Source organism: Hypanus sabinus, chromosome 10 (genome assembly GCF_030144855.1).
Source record: "Hypanus sabinus isolate sHypSab1 chromosome 10, sHypSab1.hap1, whole genome shotgun sequence".
NCBI classification, from domain to species: domain Eukaryota; kingdom Metazoa; phylum Chordata; class Chondrichthyes; order Myliobatiformes; family Dasyatidae; genus Hypanus; species Hypanus sabinus.
The window spans coordinates 135025545-135048160 of record NC_082715.1 but is presented as its reverse complement, the minus strand read 5'-3'; the positions used below and the strand labels follow the sequence as shown (position 1 = coordinate 135048160).

At 42.3% G+C, this 22616-nt stretch overlaps 1 protein-coding gene across 1 annotated transcript; it reads left to right on the top strand.

Moving 5' to 3' along the window:
- The first annotated feature begins 3797 nt into the window (after nucleotides 1-3797).
- On the top strand, nucleotides 3798-10905 carry LOC132401147 (gastrula zinc finger protein xLCGF3.1-like). Its single transcript, XM_059983041.1, has 2 exons — nucleotides 3798-4311; nucleotides 6492-10905. The coding sequence occupies exon 2, from the start codon at nucleotides 6978-6980 to the stop codon at nucleotides 7380-7382; it is 405 nt and encodes a 134-aa protein (XP_059839024.1). The 5' UTR covers nucleotides 3798-4311; nucleotides 6492-6977; the 3' UTR covers nucleotides 7383-10905.
- The last annotated feature ends 11711 nt before the right edge of the window (nucleotides 10906-22616 follow it).

The window sequence follows — 22616 nt, the reverse complement described above, 5'->3', positions numbered from 1 at the left end:
ATGGGATTGATAGAAGGCAGTTCCGTATCGATCTTAAACAATACCTTGAAGGATTCTTTTCTTCCCCCACCCCCCATATCCTGCCCCTCCTCTCCATCACTTGAAATCATTCCAACGTTATACTTCTTTTCCCGTTTTCCATATCTAGATTCAACTTTATTCCAACCTCCTCCTGCCAACCTGCACTCACCCGAACCCTCCATTTGCGGATCCTTTTCCAGACTCTTCCCCCCCCCCCCCCCCCCCCATCTGAACCTACAATACTTTCCAACATCCCCACACCATTCACAGTCAGCACCACCAACCACCACTCCTCCGAGTTAAAAAATCCACGGGATTTCTCAAAAGAGCCCAACGAGCCGATACAGGCAATAAACTAATGGTCAGGTGTTCCTTAAGCACTCAATTCTGAGCACAAAACATGATTATCAATTAACGGGAACATCCTAAGCCCTTAAAGAGGCTGCGCCAGCTATCAATACTCTGGAGAGTTAGAGTATTGAATTCTCGGAAGCTGGCATGATTAGGAGTGTCTCGTAGCAATGGCATTATTGAAGCCATGATAGAAATATGGTGAGGGAGGGACAGAACTAGAAACTCACAGTTTCAAGATATAGATGAAACGTATGTGACAGAGTTAGAGATGAGAGAAGAGAGGCAGTTATGTTTTGGATCAGGGTGAACTCAGTTTATAAATAGGATATTCCTGAAGGATGGTCTGCTGAGACTATAGGTGTCACTTTAAGGACTCTATCTTGTTATTTCATGCTTGTTATTTATTGCTATTTATTTATAATTCCACAGTTTGTTGTTCATTGATGCTGTTTACAGTGACTATTCTATAGAATTCCTAAGTATCCCTGCAGGAAAAAAAATCTCAAGATTGAATGTGGTGACGTGTATGTATTCTGATAATAAATTTTACTCTAAACTTTAATAGAGGCATTTTGAACTTTCTTCCCACTTCCAAAGATGTATGAGTCAGTGTTAGAAGTTGTGAGCATGCTATGTTAGTGCTCGAAGTGGTGCGACATTTGTGGGCTACCACAGCATATCTCTGACGCACATAACCATTTAAATGTATGGTTTAATGTTTTGACATATACCTGACAAATAATGAGAGCTAATCTTTAATAAGTGAGAGACATGTCCCTCAAAGATCAGTGTGGTCATCCACATGCGGAGGCTCAGGGGATGGAAGAGATTTTAAATGAATACTTCTTGTTTGTATTTACTCTGGTGAATATGATGAAAGCTAATGATTTAAGGCAGGGGTCAGCAACCTTTACCACTGAAAGAGCCACTTGGACCCGTTTCCCACAGAAAAGAAAACACTGGGAGCCGCAAAACCCGTTTGACATTTAAAATGAAATAACACTGCATACAACGTTTTGTTTTGCCTTTATGCTATGTATAAACAAACTATAATGTGTTGCATTTATGAAATTGATGAGCTCCTGCAGAGAAAACGAAATTACATTTCTGCATGCAACAAAAACATTTTGAACTCCGAAAATAAGATGTTGGGTTGAAGGTTACTTTTAAGTAAAATACTCAACGTCTATTTGAGTCCTTCTTGTGTTTATGAAAAACGCTAAACTTAAATTTGCCGCCAGCAGCAAACCAAAAATAACGTCAGCCAGCTGTCAACCTGAAAAATAAAAGGACTATTTCACTGAACAATGAAAACATATGAATATACGTAAAATAATAGGCAATTAAAATATTTATCATACTTGGTCAGGTTGACTCACACCTGACAATGCAGTCGTATTCGGTAGGGATGGATCGATGCTTAGGGGAGTGACCGGGAAGGATAATGTGTTTTTTTCCTCTCTGAACTCACAGAAGCGTTTCCCAAACGATGTTTGCATTGCGATGATTGCAGAATGTAAATACTCCGAATTTATCATGTCGTGACCTTGTTTGAACTCTCTCAAATTGGGGAAGTGAGACAATGTGCCTTTCTGTAAATCTCTGGCAAGCACTGTCAACTTGCGCTCGAATGCCAAAACATCCTCCAACATGTGTAGGGCTGTAAGTCCTTACCCCTGAAGAGCTGTTTTCAGTGTGTTCAGGTGCGCTGTCATGTCTACCATGAAGTGTAGCTTTTCCAGCCACTCTGGCTGTTCCAGCTCAGGAAAGGTGAGCCCTTTGCTGCCCAGGAAAGTTTTCACTTCTTCCAGACACGCGACAAAGCATTTCAGCACCTCCCCTCTGGACAGCCAGCGATAAAAACACGTTGTAGCGGTGTGCTCACGCAGTCAGTAAACTGCAGTCGAATAACTTTATTCGAACTAAACAGCCTTGCTTTTAAGCCTCCCTCAACCCAGCCCCCATGGACGCAGATGCTGCAAAAGACGCGTACTCACAAACCCCCGTAGGCTATCTCCCTTAGCCGGAATGCTGGCTAATTGTGAGCCGTTTCGGATGTGCCAGGATGTGCCACACTTAGATTGTACAAGATCACCATAATCTTCAAATTTAGAATTATATTTCAAAAGCTAACAAACTAACATAAAATACATTTTAATTAAATACTGACCAATTATTTCCCAAAGCCACAGGGAGCCACAGCACAGAGGTGAAAGAGCCACAAATGGCTCGGGAGCCGCGGGTTGCCGACCCCCGATTTAAGGGAATGATTCATCAACTCTTTGTGCATATTGGCATTACAAACTTTAAGCCACATGAAGGAGAATACATCACCAATGTCTCATAATGTTGATCCTTGGATACTGTGGAGAAGCAAGGGAAGTGTTTGTATGTGTCCTAAAAGAGATATTTATATAATCTTCTGGCCAGATAAATGGAGGGTTGATAATGGTGTGTCTTAAAACTGTAAGACCACAAGACCAGGAGCAGAATTGGGCCACTGTGCTCATTGAGTCTGCTCTGCCATTTCATTATGGCTGATTCATTGCTCCCTCAACTCCATTCTCCTGCCTTCTCCGCATAACCTTCCATGGCCTCTCTTATAAGGAATCTATCAACTTCCACTTTAAATATACCCAATTACCTGGTCTCGACAGCTGCCTGTGGCAACCAATTCCACAGATTCATTACTCTCGGAATAAAGAAATTCCTCCTGCTCCTCCTCTTTCTAAAGGGATGTCCCTTTATTCTGGAGCTGTGCCCTCTGGTCTTAGACTCCCCCACTGAAGAAAACATACTCGCCACATCAAATTTTTCTGGGCTTTTCACCATTCAATAGATTTCAAGGAGACTCCCCGTCATTCTTCAGAATTCCAGTGAGTACAGGTGCAGAGCCACCAAACATTTTTCATACGATAAACCTTTCAATCCTGAAACCATTCTCGTAAATACCATTGGTGATTCCACACATGGAATACTGCACACAGTCGTAGTCTCCCAGCTACAGAAAAGATGTCATTAAGTTGGAAAGGGTGCAGAAAAGATTCGTACCAGGACTGGAGAGCTCGAGTTATAAAGGAAAGCTGGATTGTGTTCCTACCAAAGGGAAAAAACGACTGGAATCGCTTTGAATTTTTGTGTGTCATAAATCAAGCTTACAAAAATTAGTTTAAAGAAAACTGCCAATATTTACAAAAAGATATCTGCCATGACACAATAAATCACTGCATACTATTTGTCCAGTGTGAACTCATCGTAGCTCGATCTCTGAGAGCGAAGAACCCTGTCAACAATGCACAAACTTAAATTAAGACTACACATAATTTAGTCCAGATGCATGTCATAATGTAGTTACAATCATATTACAAATTAAAGAGAAGTATCTACGTTACATACAGCACACAAACAATATATACGCACTTGCACATCCGGTCACTAAAGAAAAAGAATATTCCTGTGTGTGTGGCGGGGAAGTACAATAAAACCAATACCTCATGAGAAGGGCAACAGAACTACAACAATACTTGTGTGTGTGTGCGCGCGCGCAAAGTGCGTTTACCAAGTGTTCTCCGTCTCTATCAGATTGTTTTCCTGAGAAGGTAGGACGATCACATATAATATTATTAAGTGTGTAAATAAGGCAGATGGTCAGTTTTTTTTCTCTCAGGGTAGGGGATGCCTGTTGATATTTCAGTGAGTTGCTCCAGCATTTTGTGTTTTTCGCTCCCAACAGCGCAGCCATTCACAATTCGCCGTCTCCGACCCAGCGATCAACTGCGCAGGCGTCGGGGGAGGAGCGAGGGAAAAAAATCCCCGAAATTGCGCATGCGCTCAACGGACAAATGACTCTGGCGAATTGGACGTAGGTCGAATCAAGGCTGCAGTTTGGGGATCCATCAGTACTGGCGTCGGTACCGCGGCTAACGGAAAACTTCTGTGAGTTCCGGTAACATGGTGACCCCGCTAGTTCGGGACAATCTCGGTCCTTTCCCTCTGTCAGCCCCACCTCCCTATTAGGACTCCACTGCAATTTCTGCGGATCAGTAATGGCGGCGGCGGCGGCGCCATTTCTACTGCGCATGCGCATTACTGGAAGCGTGCCGGATAGATGGGTGTCTTATTCGTGGCGATTTCTGGGTAAAGAGGCAGTCATGGCTGAAATTTTACTGCTTTCCTCACCAGTCCGTAGATTGTGTTTGGAAGCACAAGTGGATGGAATATGAGTGGATGGGTCTCCCAAACACGCCGACCTCCAGATACCAAATTCCAAGGTTTAGGTACTCGGAACAAAAATATCGTTCATTTTTTATAATAGAATATAGAAGTGTTCTGCTCAGGAACAGGCCATTCTGCCCACATTATCGTGCCAAACCAGCTGGAAAGCAAATCAAAGTTACCTAAATCCCTCCTACATACACCATGTCTAAATCCCTCCGTCCTCCTTGTTGTTTCGATGTGTGCATCCAAACTTCTCTTAAAAGCCTCTAATGTATTTGTGTCTACTACCATACTGGGCAGTACATTCCAGGCATCCATGACTGTGAGTAAAAAAAACTTACCCCTACCACACCCACTCCACCTTAACCTGTCCACTCTCACTGTCAATGCATGCCCTCTGCTATTTGACATTTCAACCCTGGGAAACACATACCCTCTGTCCAGTCTATCTCTGCCTCTCATAATCTTATAAACATGTATCAAATCTCCCCTCCAGCGCTCCAGAGAAACCAACCCAAGTTTATTCAGCCTCTTGTGATAGCACATGCTTTCTGAACCAGCCAGCGTCCTGGTGAGCTAATTCTCCACCTCCAAAGCCTCAACATTCTCCTAAGTTTGGGTGACCAGAATTGTACTCCAGATGTGGCCAAACTAAAGTTTTATAAAGTTGCAACATAAAAGCAAGCATACCATAAACCCTCTTAACCACTTTGTCAACCTGTGAAGCCACTTTCAAGAACCTATGAACTTGGATTCCAAGATCTCTCTGCTCAGCAACACAATTAAGGGTCCTGCCCTGAACAGTGTATTGTATCCTTATATTTGCCTATCGAGCTGCAATCCCTGACATTTATCTGGGTGAATCTCTCCATCTGCCATTTCTCAGCCCATATCTGCGACTGATCTACATTGTACTCTGTTCTTTGCCAGTCTTTTCCACTATCCACAACTCCATTAATCATGCTGTCATCTGCAAATTTTCCAATCCACTCATCTATCTTTTCATCCAGGTCATTCATATACATTACGAACAGCAGAGATCCCAGCACTGATCCCTGTGAAACACCACTAATTACAGACCTCCAGCTGGAATAAGTCACTTCAACAATTACCCTCTGTCTTCTATGTGCAAACCTGTTCTGAATCTAAACAGCCAACTTGTATAAATCCCATGCATTTTAATCTTCAGGATTAGCCTCCCATAAGGGACTTTGTCAAAGACCATACTGAAATTCATGTAGACAACATCCACTGCCCCACTACACTCATTAATTTCTCAAATCACCTTGTCAAAAAACTCATTCAAGCTGGTAAGCCATGGCTTGCCCTGCACAAAGCCATTCTGACTCTCCCTAATTAGGCCATGGGTTTCCAAATGCTTATATATTTTATCCTTCAGAAGTTTCTACAGCTATTTCCCTACGACTGACATGAGACTCACTGGTCTATACTTCCCAGGATTTTCCCTTGTTCCCTTTTTAAGTAGAGGTACAACGTTAGTGACATTCCAGTCTCCAGGACCTCGTCTGTTTCCAGAGAGGACACAAAACTACTGGTCAAGGGCCACCTTTGGTAACCTAGGTTAAATCCCAGCAGGCCCTCAGGATTAATCCACCTCAATACCCCTTAGGAGGCCCAAAACTTCCTCTTCCTTGACCTCCGAGAACAGGTTGAAGATGGGCAGAAATGGCACATTCTGATGCAGAAAGGAAAACATAGAATTTGATGGTCAGTCCAGATGACTGATCTCTGCCCAGTTGGAAGAGGAGGAGGAGTTCCTTCAACGTGGGTTGAATTTCACTTGTTACAGTGTGATGTCAGAGCTCTCCATAGTGACTAAAATTATCACATCAAAAATGCTGTCCATCACTCATCGATGTATTTTATAAATCTTACAGGGTTAGAAATGGCGAAGAATTGGTGAACGGGAATCTCAAACTCGAGCACCTCAGGTTTGCTGCGTCTGTGCGGATTTTAAGGAGTGACCAGATATTTCCTCTGTACCACCAATATATTTATTGCGATCGTTGGAGACGAAGAATTATCTCATTCCAGCTGAGAATGTGCTTTGTGACTGAGATGAAGTTTTCTGTTGTGACTCAGTGAAATCCACTAGAACTGACGTGCTGAGAACACTAGGTCTTCAACTGCATTGATTGTACAAGGGAGTCACTACTTCATGCATCTGACTTAGTGAATTGCTGGAGAGTTGACAGTAGGGAGATATCATTCTCATTCTGTCACGTGGAAGGGTTTCACTCAGTTATCTGACCAACTCTCACTGTTCATTTCACCTTAGAGAAAGGCTGTTCACCTCAGAATTTGGGAAGGAATCCATTCAGTCATCTGACCTACTGACACACTAATCAGTTCACACTGGGAAGATGCCGTTTACTTGCTCAGACTGCGGGAAGGGATTTCCACAGTCATGTCAACTGAAGCTACATCAACGAGATCACACTAGTAAGAAACAGTTCACCTGCTCAGACTGTGGGAAGGGATTTAATTCATCATCTCATCTGCAGAGACATCGGTTAGTTCACACTGGGGAGAAACCATTCACCTGCTTAGACTGTGGAAAAGGATTCACTCGGTCATCTGACCTTCTCAAACACCAGCCATTTCACACTGGGAAGTGGTTGTTCACCTGCTCAAATTGTGGGAAAGGATTCAGTCGGTTATCTGAACTGAAAATACATCAGCGAATTCACACTGGGGAAAGGCCATTCACCTGCTCAGACTGTGGGAAGCGATTCACTGGGTCATCTCCCCTGTACAGACACCAGTGATTTCACTCTGGAGAGAAGGCCATTCACCTGTTTCGTGTGTGGGAAAGGGTTTGCTCGATCATCCCACCTACAGAGACACGAATCAGCTCACAGTGTGAAGAAACCATTCACCTGCTCAGACTGTGGAAAGGGATTTTGTCAGTCTACAGACCTACTGATACATCAATCAGTTCACAGGGGGGAGTATTTGTTCACCTGCTCAGATTGTGGGAAAGGATTCACTGTGTTATACAACCTACAGGTACACCAGCGAACTCACACTGGGGAGAAACCGTTCATCTGCTCAGAGTGTGGGAAGCAATTCGCTCAGGGATCCAACCTGCAGACACACTTGCGAGTTCACACTGGTGAGAGGCCGTTCTCCTGCTCTGAATGTGGGAAGCGATTCAGTCGGTCATGTGACCTTACAACACACTACCGAGTTCACAGAGAGGACAAAATTTAAATATGCCTCTTGCTGGATATTTAACCATCAACATTGCTGAATCCAGAGACAAATTCAAAAGAGACTGTTGGTGTTGAACTCAGTAATTCTTGCTGCTGCTTATCACACCCAGTTCTACACCCTGGCCACTGCAACTGAGAGTTTCTTCTGCTGCTGTTCACCTTTAATTCTTTAATGGAAGTGGAAATTAATTTTCTGGATCTGTGATTAATAAATCAGTTCTATTATAAAATTTGCCTTGGGTTCATGCTGAATTTACAAGTCACCCCATATACAGTAGGGAGTCATCTTAGTCCAGCTAGACCCTTCCAGTGTTTCTGTTCATTGATAATCCTTTTAAATCCATCCTGCTGTTCACCTCTCACTCGCTCTTTGGTGATGGATTCCAGACAGTTTCCACTGTGGGTGAAGAAGTTTCCCATGAATTTCCTGCATGACTATCTGCAGACCGAAGAAGAAGACAAACTGACTGCAGTTATGTTTCTCTCTCAGATCTCTTGCCTGAGGAAGAATATCCTTGTTGGCCAGAAGGGACTACAGTCTACAAATCATTGGATTTGAATGAATGGAGGTCAGTGGAAGTAGACAAAAAGAACAACAGTCTACAAATCAGTGGATTCAGATGAATCAGGACAGAAGTAGCAGACAATCCAAATGTCTTTGTTTTCCCCCATTTTGTGAATTCTGATCTGATACTTGCTTGGGGATAATCTAATCAGAGCAATTGAAGGTGGACATGAGGAGTTTCAAGAGCTGACTCGCTGAAACTGTATTCATTCTCAGACAAGTAGCTGTTTATTATGTAAAGTTCCAGACCTACCAAAGAAGCAATCTGTAATCACGTGTTTGGGTCACCTTGTTTAACTGGTTTGGACCAGTCCAGAGTTGAAAGGCACAAATACACAAAGATGGGAGGCAGAAACCATGGAACAACACTGGTTGTCGTGCTGGACTAGAACAAGTAAGAAGGTGACCTTGAGCCAATAGAATGGAAATCCACTAATTCAACTGATGAGGGAAACTGTAAGAGTCTGGAGCTCCAAATGCATAATAGGGGGACTCAGCCTTTCTGTCAATGGAGTAGCAACAGCTTTTGTGCTGCTCCCAGTTTTGTTCCTTTTCCCCCTAGTTTAAACTTTGAATTCAGAATCCTTATTTGCTGATTCTTGAAGGGGAACTACATGTCTTTGAGGAGCAGGAAGAACTTGCCTGAACCTAGTGATAAAGGTAACGGGAAAGGAAAGATCTGATGAAGTGCCATAATGGGCTGAAGATATGGCTCAGACTTTGAATTTAATTAAAGACCAACTGGAAAAGAATACTAATGTCTTTTCTGGGAAATTTTAAAGACCTAGAAACTCAAGTAATTACACATGAAGAAGAATTGAAGGTAACTAAGCGAAAATTGCTTGAAACTGCAGCTTGTTTGGAAAGATGTCGATAAGATTATAGATCTGGAAACTAGGTCTCGTCGAAGGAATATACGAATTGTCAGGTTGCAGGAAGGAGCCGAAAACTGCTTACTTTGGTAAGCTTTTTCATACTTTGTTGCCTACAATATTATCACAGCCTCCTGCTATACAAAAAGCACACAATGCTCTCACTTTGAGATCTCAAGATTCAAATAAACCAAGGTCTATTTTAGTTTGCTTTCATCACTTTAAAATGAAAGATCAAATTATGAGATGGGCAAGGAAAGTGAGAATTTTCAGATTCAAGAATTCTGAGCTCCATTTTTATGAGGATTACCCGAAGGAGGTAATGGAACAATGATCAAAATTTGCTTTGGGAATGAAACAGGCATATGATTTTTTTAAAACTGTACCTGTCCTTGCGTTACCCGACCTGAATTAAAGTTTTTCCCCCTAATTCTTCTGCTCATACATTTTTTGATCGTAAAGATGCACTATGCCCACTGTAATTGACTATTGAACTGTGTGTGGAAGACTGCTTGGTTATCTGACATCTCATTGGCATTTCGGAAAGAAGATTTATGAAGATCACTTGGACATTTCATTGAGAGACTATTAAAAAGAAGATAAAGGGACGTTCATTATTGCATATCATTGGTATTTCAGAAAGAAGATATATGGTTCAAGTATGTTCAAATGGTTATTCGGACATTTGTCTGAGAAAAAGAAGATAAAGGGACTTGTTCCTTTGACCTATTATTTGGTTTGATTTTTTTTGTTTGTTTCTTAATTAATTGGTAGTTTTTCTTATTAATGGTTTTTATTTATTTATATATATATATATATATACTAGGGGAGGGTTCAATACTTACATAATATTACTAGTTGGTATTTTTGAAAATTTATTTGGGTTAAATATGCTATTAATCTTTTTTTCCTACTTTTTTTTTGAAGCACTGTGCTGATTTGTTATTAAAAGCTATGCTTAGGTTTTTCTAGGTGACATGTTTTAGATCTTAAAAATTGCTTTTTTTTTCTTTTTTGGTTTAATTTCAATATATCAGTATGTTTTTATATAATAGAATGTCATACTAAAATATAGCAGAATTTAAAGCTTCTTTACGGATTTAATGTTAAATTTAAGATGGTGCCGGATTTTCTTTTTAAGCCATAACATAGTTATCTTTAATTTATTGTTTTGGCCCTGTCGGGTTCTTTCTTCATTTAAAAAAGACTAAATATGAACATGGGATAGATTATAGATGTTGGAAATGTAAACATTTTCCTTCATTGAGATTTTGCTGTTCCTCTTACAAGGTCAGTGAGTTCTGTTTCTTTTAACTAGAGGGAGCGATTAGAAAATCTTTTTGAATTTTCTGGGTTTTTTTTTTACAGTCCATCGCTTTGTATCTATTTATGGGGTGCCTGCTATCCTTCAGGCTGTGGGGGGAGGGAGTGGGGTTAGAGTTCGGGGGCTTTTCCCGTTGGGTGGTTCCGGAGCATGCGTGTTTTCTATATGGTGGTATTCTTCATCACTGCCATTTTTGATTATCCTGTATTGGTATGTGCTCTGCGCTAGTGTAAACGGATTAATGTAATATGCTGGAATGTGTGTGGTTGGAATCATCCTATCAAACTAAAAAAGACTTTTAAAATCATCAATCGATTCCAGTCTGATACAATTTTTGCCCAGGAGACGCAAATCAGGGCAGGAGATCGAAAGAGATTTTTTAGATGGTAACCATGAGGAAATCTGCAGATGCTGGAAATTCAAATAACACACACAAAATGCTGGTGGAACACAGCAGGCCAGGCAGCATCTATAAGGAAAAGCACTGTCGAGGTTTCGGGCCGAGACCCTTCGTCAGGACTAACTGAAGGAAAAGATACTAAGAAATTTGAAAGTAATGGGGGGAGGGGGGAATGCAAAATGATAGGAAAAGACCGGAGGGAGTGCGATGAAGCTAAGAGCTGTAAAGGTGATTGGTGAAAGTGGTACAGAGCTGGAGAAGGGAAAGGATCATGGGACGGGAGGCCTTGGGAGAAAGAAAGGGGGAGGGGGAAGCACCAGGGGGAGATGGAGAACAGGCAAACGACTAAATAGGTCGGTGATGGGGTAAGAAGGGGAAGAGGGGCATTAACGGAAGTTAGAGAAGTCAATGTTCATGCCATCAGGTTGGAGGCTACCCAGCCAGTATATAAGGTGTTCCTCCAACCTGAGTTTGGATTCATTTTGACAGTAGAAGAGGCCATGGATAGACATATCAGAATGTGAATGGGACGTGAAATTAAAATGTGTGGCCACTGGGAGATCCTGGCGCTTAACCTTGTAAGCGGAACAAGTGCTACACCTGCCCTTACATTTCTTCCCTTACCACCATTCAGGGCCCCAGACAGTCCTTCCAGGTGAGGCGACACTTCACCTGTGAGTCGGCCAGTGTGGTATACTGCATCCGGTGCTCCCGGTGTGGCCTTTTATATATTGGTGAGACATGACGCATGCTGGGAGACCGTTTTGCTGAATACCTATGCTCTGTCCGCCAGAGAAAGCAGGATCTCCCAGTGGCCACACATTTTAATTTCACGTCCCATTCCCATTCTGATATGTCTATCCATGGCCTCCTCTACTGTCAACATGAAGCCACATTCAGGTCGGAGGAACAACACCTTATATACCGGCTGGGTAGCCTCCAACCTGATGGCATGAACATTGACTTCTATTACTTCTGTTAATGCCCCTCCTCCCCTTCTTACCCCATCCCTGACATATTTAGTTGTTTGGGTTTTTTTCTCTCTCTGCCCATCACTCTGCCTGTTCTCCATCTCCCTCTGGTGCTCCCCTCCTCCTCTCTTTCTCCCTAGGCCTCCATCCCATGATCCTTTCCCTTCTCCAGCTCTGTATCACTTTCGCCAATCACCTTTCCGGCTCTCAGCTTCACTTCACCCCACCCCCTCCGGTCTTCTCCTATCATTTTGCATTTTCCCCTCCCCCTCCTACTTTCAAATCTCTTACTATCTTTCCTTTCAGTTAGTCCTGACAAAGGGTCTTGGCCCAAAACGTCGACAGTGCTTCTCCTTATGGATATTGCCTGGCCTGCTGTGTTCCACAAGCATTTTGTGTGTTGCACAGAGATAGCTTCCCAACTAATGAAGGTGCAGACATCAGAAGCAGCTCGAAGGCCTATCTGCCAACCAGATCCCACTAAGGTCCAAGCCCTGACACTGCAGAGAACTGACTCCAACACAAGTGGCTGGGGAATGGGGTGATCTCGCCTGATAGTGAGGATGTAGAATAATTGAAAGAAGAGCGGTGTTTCAGTTGAGCGACCCCTCCCCATTACCACGAACCAGCACAGGGCACTCCAATGCCTAAGCAGTCCCAAACCTGGCATGGGGTCTCTATGCCTCCTTCCCTCGAGGAAGAGGAACAAGGACAAGTGAGGAGCTGATCTCATATATCTAAGATGGCAGAGGTCGGGGAGTTTTCTACAAAGGTACTGGCAGAAGTTGTAGTTGGTGAGGTAATGGGATGAGGTGGGTATTGGAGAGAACCTGACAACAGAGAGTTAGAAATCCTGGAAGGACTGTCATCCCAAAACACAAATAATAACACCCAGAAGATGCCACATGATTCCCTTGGGGGCAATGTTTCATTATGGGATCGGGTGGTAGTGACGGTTTAGATGTGATACACTTCTCTACTTGAGTGGAATTTACAGTCCAAGTACTGTACAGTAGAGTACAGGACTATGTCCCGACAAGAGTGAGCTTTAGTTATGGGCTTATATGATGTACAGATAGTAATAACCTGCCAGAGGGTTCTAAACTAACCCCTGCCATGGTAGGGGATTTGGTTACTACAGTAGATCCTGATGTGAAAGGAATGGTGCTTCCCTTAATGGGATCAGCAGTTGGCAGAACCGTAGAGGACTCCATTCATGCTGGAAGGGTTGGAGTATGTGGAAAAGGGTACATGCAGCCAGGTCCAGAAGTTGGATAAGCTGAGGGTTGGGTGATTCCACACACCAGCAGCAGATTAAGATGCACCATGTAGATGCCAACACATCTCAGGAAACTGCAGCAGCTTTATATAACACTGCAGTAGATAGAGCATCACAAACCTGTATGGTGACGGTGTGTTCCAAGGAAAAGGATTGTGGTTGCCTGGTGACCTGGGAGCACTAGAAAAGTGGGCATCTGGGGGTGGATGGAAGCTCAAAGGGTGGCGTTAACTTATGACGAGGCCAAAGCAGCGACTGAACTGCCCAATCTGCTAGCGTTAAGGCCAGGGGTTGGCCAGCAGGTCCCTTGGGACACATTTGGAGGGCTACGGGAGCCAGTCAGATCGATGCCGCAACAAAATAAAAAGTAGTATTCCTTGTCCTGGTGGCAGTGTGCCCTTACCTCAGAAATTACCTAGGGTTCCCCATAGCCTATATTATCCTAAGCTCCATGTACCTGTCCAGGAGTCTGTTAAAATACCCTATCGTATCCCCCTCCACCAGAGTTGCCGGTGGCCCGTTCCATGCACTCACCACTTTCTGCGTAAAAACCTTACCTCTGTAACTACTTCCAAGCACCTTAATACTGTGCCCTCTCGTGCTAGACATTTCAGCCCTGGGGAAAAGCATCTGACTATCCACATGATCAATCCCTCTCATCATCATATACAATTCTGTCAGGTCACCTCTCATCCTCTGTCACCCCAAGAAGAAACGGCCAAATTCACTCAATCTATTCTCATAAGGCATGCTCCCCAATCCAAGGAAACATCCTTGTAAATCTGCTCTGCATCCTTTCTGTAGTGAGGCAACCAGAAATGAACACAGTACTACAAGTAGGGTCTGACCAGGGTCCTATAGAGCTGCAACATTACATCTCGGCACTTAAACTTAATCCCACGATTGACGAAGGCCAATGCACCATATGCCTTCTTAACCACAAAGTCAACCTGCGTAGCAGCTTTGATTGTCCAATGGATTTGGACCCCAAGATCCCTCTGATCCTCCACACTACCAAGAGCCTTACCTTTAATGCTATATTCTGCCATCATATTTGACCCACCAAAATAAACCACCTCACACTTATCTGGGTTGAACTCCATCTGGCACTTCTCTGCCCAGTTTTGCATCCTAGCAATGTTCTGTTTTAAATTCTGACAGCCCTCCACACTATCCACAACTCCCCCAACCTTTGTCATCAGAAAATTTACTAACCCATCCTTCCACTTCCTCATCCAGGACATTTCTAAAAGTCACAAAGAGTAGGTGTCCCAGAACAGATCCTTGTGGCACACCACTGGTCACCAGAGTGTCTTTTTTTTAATATAAAAACATCTCTACCTCCCAACATGTACCCTCATTCTCACCCCATAATGTTCAATGAATTGGTGGTTGGGACACAATGGTGTAGGCTGCTCCTCTCATTCCGTTTCTTCAAACTGACGGGACAGAGCATCAGGCTTCTGATTCTTAGACCCTGGTCGATAGATAAGGATGAAATTAAACCAGTTATAGAAACAAAGACCCCAGGCCAGTCTCGAATTCAGCTTCTTGGCCCCCTCCTACCAGTGACACCATTCCTGCATAACCCAACTTAACCGCAAGAAGCTCTTGGTTCCTGATGTCATAGTTCCTCTCTGCTGGGGATAACCTGAGTACAGTTCACTGTTTGAAGGGTGATCTCAAGATTACCATTAGAGATAATGAAATCCAAAAATGAAATGGTCAACACCTGAAAGTCTGACTTCTCCAACTTGATAAAATCCATGATCTAGTAGCCTCTTTAAAATGTCTCTGACATGAGCGACATGCTCCTCCATGGAGGACTTGGAGAAGATTAGGATATCATCCAAGTTGATGCAGGCATTCTTTTGGGAAGTGTCCCAGAGCATGAAGTTTATAATGGCTTGGAAAAAAGCAGGAGTGTTCACAAGGCTGAAGGGTATAACCTGGTACTTGTAGTGCCCTGTCGGTGTATTGAATGTTGACTTCCACTCATTGCCCTTCCTGATATGGACCAGATAGTAGGCTCTCAGAGGTCTAATTTTGTGAATATGCTCACCTATTGGAGCATCTCGAAAGCTGTATCCATAAGAGGAAGGGGGTACTGATTCTTGGTGTTATGCAGTTTAATCCGCTGCAATTAATGCACGGCCACAGGCCCCTGTCTTTCTTTTGTACGAAGAAGAAACCTGCACCAGCAGGAGAGGAGGACCACCGAATGAAACCTGTGGCAAGAGCTTTCTTTATATACTCTGCCATGGTGCATCTCTTTGGGCTTGAGAACACGAACAAATGACCCCATCTAACCTTCTGATGACTTTTAATGGCAGTTGGCAGTCCAACCTGAAGTGTATCACCACCACCAACTGGACTGGAGTGTGGTGTAGAGTTGGGAAATAAAACCCCTACTAGTTCTTTATCAAATGAAAACTAAGATACCCCCAAAAGCCCTATAGATTGTAAATAATGAAAGACAATATTGTGAATTAAAGTTACTTCCATAATTAGTAACATTTTTAAATGAAACCTATTAGCCCCAAAGATAGTAGTGCAGCCTGCATTTGCTTTCCTTCATCCTTGTATGCTTCATATTGTGAAAAATGTGTTCAACTTTTTCATAATGATAGCAACACCTACACACCCCAGAGTGGTCTTTTCCAACAAGAAATAATTAAGCATACTATGCCGAACTCTAAGTCAATGTAATTACTTCCCTTCTTGTTTTACCCCTTTTCCCATTAATCCAGCAGTTTACATATTCTGTACAGTGTCTCCACTGATGCCCATTATCCCACAAATTTTGCCATAATCCCCCAATTCTTAGCCTCACCAACACCTTAGATTCTGATTGCTAAGTGGAAAATCTACATCCACAGTTTAACTTTTTAATGGCTTTTTTGACCAAACCCGCTCATTCCCCTCAACACCTTCTATGTGTAGGGACCCACAAGGTGACATGTAAACCAATACTTAGAATATGAAATGAAATTTGAAGAGCTTCCAGCAGTAAATCTCACCTACTGATAGAATGACTAGTAAAACCAAAAAAGAATGTGAACAAATTGCAAATTTGAAAGGACAGATTTCCTCAACCCACTGTAAGCCCAAAATTATGGCAACCAGTTCTGCTGTGTGCACTGATAGATGGTCAAGATGTTTTTTTATTGTTACCTGTAATTCAGGCACAAAAAAACCCACAACAACATTCCCACTTAAATTATCTATTGATGCATTAGTAGAAATGATTAGTATATAACAATTTTCTTTCACATATTGATGAATCTGGACTGTCAGACTTATCAGGATCTTAGACTTCATTGAAAGCTGCGGAAAAGGTATTACTCGGACACGAAGGGAGATTGCTTTTGAAAGTCTTTATTATAACATGATACGTATCCTGGAGAGCTCAACCTCTTAAACCTCTCCCCGAGTACACAGACTTTTCTCATTATATAGACATAGTGTATGTTATCAAAAGCTTCCAAGCACGTTTGTGAAATACAGCATGCAAGCAAAGTCCCTTTGCTCAATAATCATGTCTTAGCACAGTAAAAAAATATATAATCAGGTTACTGTTTTATCTATTCAAAGCTACTTCTGCCTACAACCTTGAAGCCAGAACAGTTACACAGTTCAGCTATTAAAAAAGAACATCACGTGATTATGCTTTGATTACTCCCTCTCAAGCTAGTTTGCCCTTTACAGCAGTCCTGCAGAAGCAGTTTGAGGGTGCTGTAAAAGAACTCTTTAACCCCTTAGTATGTAGCTAGTAACAAAATTTCTTCCACAGTTCCCTCCTTGTTGATTTTTTTCAGATCAACGCTCCTCACATGGTAATTCCTCCTCTTCATCATAAGGGGGTTCATATCTATAGGGGAAGGGTCTTTCCTTTCCAGGGTATACATTTTCGCCCCACCAGTGTTCTGTACTTGGTCCGTAGTTCATCATCTGGGACACCACTGGTACCTTAGGGCTGGTCAAAGTCCCTTTTATCAACTGACTACAGCCCATCCTCAAGAACCCACATACACAACACCCCAAAATGCATACCGCAGTCACTATTATAATTCCATGCATGACCCATTTTCCCCATCTGGGGAACCATTCCCATAGCCCTTCCCACCAGTATCCTCCGCTATTAAAGTTTTCACATTGTTCTGCCATTTTTCTCATCTCCACAACCTTTTCCATTACGTGCTGGTTCAAGTCAGTTATATTTTCCGAAACATCGGGGACATAGGTACAACATTCTTTCCCTATCATAGCACAGGTTCCCCATTTTTCAGCCGATATAAAGTCAAGGTCCATTCGATTTTGCAAAACTGTCTGCCTAATGGCGATCATCTCGGTGGTTACGCCATACACTTGGGACTGAGTTTTTTCCAGAGCTTCAGCAGTGTTATTAGCTAGTTCTTCTAGGGCAGCAGCTAATTTAATTATTTCTGTGACGGTCCGACCCACTCCATAGCTAGGAAACATTATCATCCCGAATCGTTCTGCCTCTGATATGCCCCTTCTTGTCCTAGTCCAATGGAGGTGTTCCCTGGGATGATCTATAACCCTTAAGTGAGGCGCTAGGTATGCTAAATAACAGCACCCACTCCATTCCTTATTAAGACTTAATTTTAGAATATCACCAGGCTCTCCCAGGAGTCAGGGGTATGTCCTGCTCCCACACACCCAGTAAGTGCAATTTACTGGTCGGGGAGGGTCGTCAGTTTTAAAGAGGGTACAGCTGCTATTTCCCAGTTGATAAGGGACACTAGGGTTATGATTTCAATAACAAGTGGCATCCACCGGCTCAGAGGAGGGATCTATTTTAATTCCAAGTTTTAATTTTGAGAGATCCCTCAGTGTTGACCGGAGGTACCATCCCTCAAAACAACAGGGGTAGCATTGGTCCCTTCTCGGATTTCTTGTTTCGGAACAGTTTGCACCCCATTTTGTCCCATTACCGTGCGCCTGAAATAGAGGAATAGTATCAGTCTCATTTTGGGTGAGGGGAATCATGGAATCAAGTATACATACCCAGGGTTCACAAATCACCCAGGAGAGGTTTATAAATCTCACACATTTGTTCCAGCCAATTAAGAAATGCAGCGGGTCTTTTTACTGGGTTAGGTGCCTCTGCTACCATGGCCCGCGCCTCTGCAGGGGTCCACGGCTTTAATATTGCTGTCTCCCTGATCATTATTTTTGGAGCTTGCTGAACTGGGTGAGAGGACAAATCAGAAAGGACAGGAGAGGGTGAGTGATATCGGGTTTGGCTTCTATTTCGCATAGTAGTTCCTAATCATTCTTCTACCTGACCTCCCCCTATTGCCACCTCCTGTGCTTCAGGAGGTTGTTCCCCCACCGAGGTGGGTGGCGCTGCTTGTCCTTGTACACAATTATTCTGCTGACGCCAGGCAGTGACAATTTCTATTACCTTGTCCATCATTCCATCCGGTCCTATATTGGGACCATAATCCTTCCTGGCCTGGGACACCATTTGGGGTATCTGGGGATATAGCGGCGTAGGAGCGGGCGTGGCGGGAAGGGTGGTGGAGTGGTAGGTGTCTTAGCACAGTAAAAAATATATAATCAGGTTACTGTTTTCTTTACCTATTCAAAGCTACTTCTGCCAACCATCTTGAAGCCAGAACAATTACACAGTTCAGCTATAAAAACAGAACATCATGTGATTATGCTTTGATTACTCCCTCTCAAGCTAGTTAGCCCTTTACAGCAGTCCTGCAGAAGCAGTTTAAGGCTGCTGTAAAAAAAACTCTTTAATCCCTTAGTGTCTAGCTAGTAACAAAATTTCTTCCATATTAAATCATGCAGCCTAAAAATCAACTAAAGTCATCGGAAAGAAACCAAGGTGGGGTTACTGAGAAAAGCTAATGGGGCATACTGCATAATCCAGCAAACCCACTTTCCTAGCGTGATAGGAACCCAGCCACCCAGCACTAAAAACTCTTCTTGTGATGTTGCTAACAGTTTTCAAAACACTTAACGGTGATCTTTTCTCTGTCCCCTCAGATTAATCCAGTATGTTAACAACAACTTCAACCTCCACAACTGTACAGGTAGTTGTCCCATTTTAACCTGCAAAGCCTAAACAGGAGACAACCTTACTGTCTTAACACAGTCTTAAAGCCTGTGCTTGTATCACATCCAAGCATTTTACATTTGAAGATGAAGCTGATCCATAAGCCACACAGCCTTAATCAAGCAGAGATCTAATTAAACAAATAAATGATCAGAGATCTTCATGTAGCACCCCAAGAATACCCACATAGACACCCAGGGATATTTAATGACCTTTTAGATTTATCAATTATTTTACTGATATGGCTCTTTCATTCCAGTTTGTTATCCAGCCACATGCTGAGGAATCTTACCACTGGCTCTTCAAGAGTTTGTTCATACAATTTCAAATCAAGTGCAGGTCTATTGATCTTCTTTGTAAAACACTTAACTTGTATTTTAGCTACTGAAAGCTTAAACACCCATATATTTGCCTGCAGCTAAATCTTAATTACAGTCAAATTAAAAATTTTACCTCTTATCCATAAAGCTCCATCATCTGCAAAGAGTAATTACCCACCCCAGTACCCATTTCAGAGTAAATATCATTAATCATAATATTAAATATAAAGGGCTATAAATACTGCCTGGTGAGGTCCTATTCTGTATCTCATAGAAGCCCGAATACACCTTTCCTACCCTTACCTGCATTGACTGTCCAAATTTAAAAAACCTTAATTGTAAAGCCTTCCTCTCACTCCTCATTTCCACAATTTAATCAAAAGACCATCAATCCATAAAGATATCATATGCTTTTCAATATTAAATAGTATTGCTACTACAACTTCTTTATTTACGTGTGCTTTCTGAATATCATCTTCCAAACACAAAACTGAATCCAATGCCATACTCCCCTTCTGAAATCTGCTCTGATAAAACACTGTATCACCTCTATTCCAAAATATAATTCAACTGCTCTATTACTATACATTCCACAAGTCTACACAAATGGGATGTTAATGAAATTGGTTTATAACTAGAAGGATCCAGCAGGAGTTTCCCAGTTTTTAGAATAGGCACTACTACTGACATTTTCCATGAGGAGGGAAGATGGCCTAAACTGCAAATACAATTCAAAAGTTTTGTTATCCCAAAAGAGCTGTTAGCCACATGCTTAAATATACGATTGCATATATCATGCTTTCCTGGAGCTGTCCAGCCTGTATCATTAATCATTTTATTAAATTCAGACAAAAAAAACTCTACATCACGAGCATTGCTACTGCCAGATTCCAACACATCAGGGTATTCACTTAGAGCTTTATCCCTACATTGTTTAGCCTCTTCACTTCAATGATCTTGATTATGAATTGCGGCAAATGATCAGGCCAGTAACACAACCTTCTCTATATCAGTAACAATCATATTACCTTCTTTAATTAACACTTGAATGTTATTAGCCCTATGAATCCACCCTCCATTGCACATTTTATTAATAATTTCCCCAAACAGCTCCGTTTAATATCCCTTCCAATACTAACACAATATGACCTCCAGTAAACCTTATTCACAACCTTCACCACTTTTCTCACCACAGCCTGTGCCCTTTTATTCTTAACTAGTATCACTCTCCAAGTGACCTTATTAACTTTCCTAAATGCCTTATTTCTCTCTCTAATTGCCTCTGCACACTCATCAGTGCACCATGGTACAGCCTTTCTCCTATTAGAGGTCCTTTTTAATAGGGATCATTTCCACTGCAGTTTGGTGAAAAATGTGACATAACTTTTCATTGCAAAAATCCACGCTATCCTCAACATTCAGCCCTGAAAGATGTTCATTATACAAAGTCGTAAACTTCTCCCAATTTGCTTTATCATGATTCCACCTCCTGAAAGTGGCCTTCTGTCCCCTATGCAAATCCAAACCCAAGGTTATAAATACAGAAAAATGATCACTCCTCAATGTTTCATCTCCCATGACATCCCTCTCAGTCACTCCAGCCAGAATGTTCTAAACTAAAGTTAAATCAAATGAGCATAGTTATAGCAATAAATAATGAGCATGAAATAAAAAGATAAAAAGTCCTTAAAGTGAGACCATTGGTTGTGGGAACACCTAAAATACAGATACCGCATCCATTAGAGCTTCATTTATAGTTACCCACATAACACCTGTCACACCCAGATACCTTTCAGCAGCTTTCACCATAATTTTAATTTTCTCGGTACGACTTGGTGTTTGAGCAGTACAATTCACCACATCTGTTATGAACATCACAGACTTCATTTTATCAAATGGTAAAGTATCTTTACTAGGAGAACTATGATGCAGTAATATAGCCTCCAACTTCACATTCTGTTCTCTGAACTGGTAATACATTATCAACGTTTGGTTTAACTCTTTGTAAGTATGTCATGGACAAAATCCTCCTAACCATTCAGCACATCTACATGAAATGTTGCCATAGAAAACAGTGTTCATCATCAGGAGATCCTCACCACCCAGGCCACGCAGCTTTCTCGCTGCTGCCATCAGGTAGGAGGTACAAGTGCCACAGGAATAATACAATCAGGTTCAAGAAGAGTTACATAGTTATTCCCTTCAAGAGTCTAATGGTTGAAGGGCAGTAACTGTTCCCACTTCCGAAGAAGTATGAGTCAGGGTTAGAAGCTGTGAGCATGCTATGTTAGTGCTGGATGTGGTGCAACATTCGTGGGCTACCCCAGCATATCTCTGATGGAAATCACCAATGTCTGATCAAGTTTATCCTTGGATGCTGTGGAGAAGCAAGGAAAGTGTTTGCATGTGTCCTAAAAAAGATACTTATATAATCTTATGACCAGATGAATGGAGGGTGGATAATGGTATGGCTTAAGGATGTAAGACCACAAGACATGGAGCAGAATTAGTCCACTCAGCTCATTGAGTCTGCTCTGCCATTTCATTATGGCTGATTGCTCTCTCAACTCTGTTCTCCTGTTTTTTCCGCACAACCTTTCATGGCCTCATTTATAAAGTATCTGTCAACTTCAACTTTAAATGTACCCAATGACCTGGTCTCGACAGCTGCCTGTGGCAACCAGTTCCACAGATTCATTACTCTCTGAATAAAGAAATTCCTCCTCCTCCTCTTTCTAAAGGGATATCCCTTTATTCTGGAGCTGGCCCTCCGGTCTTGTACTCCCCCACTGAAGGAAACATACTCTCCACATCAAATTTTTCTGGGCTTTTCACCACTCAATAGATTTCAAGGAGACTCCCCGTCATTCTTCTGAATTCCAGTGAGTACAGGTGCAGAGCCACCAAACATCTTTCATATGATAAACCTCTCAATTTTAGAGCCATTCTCATAAATACC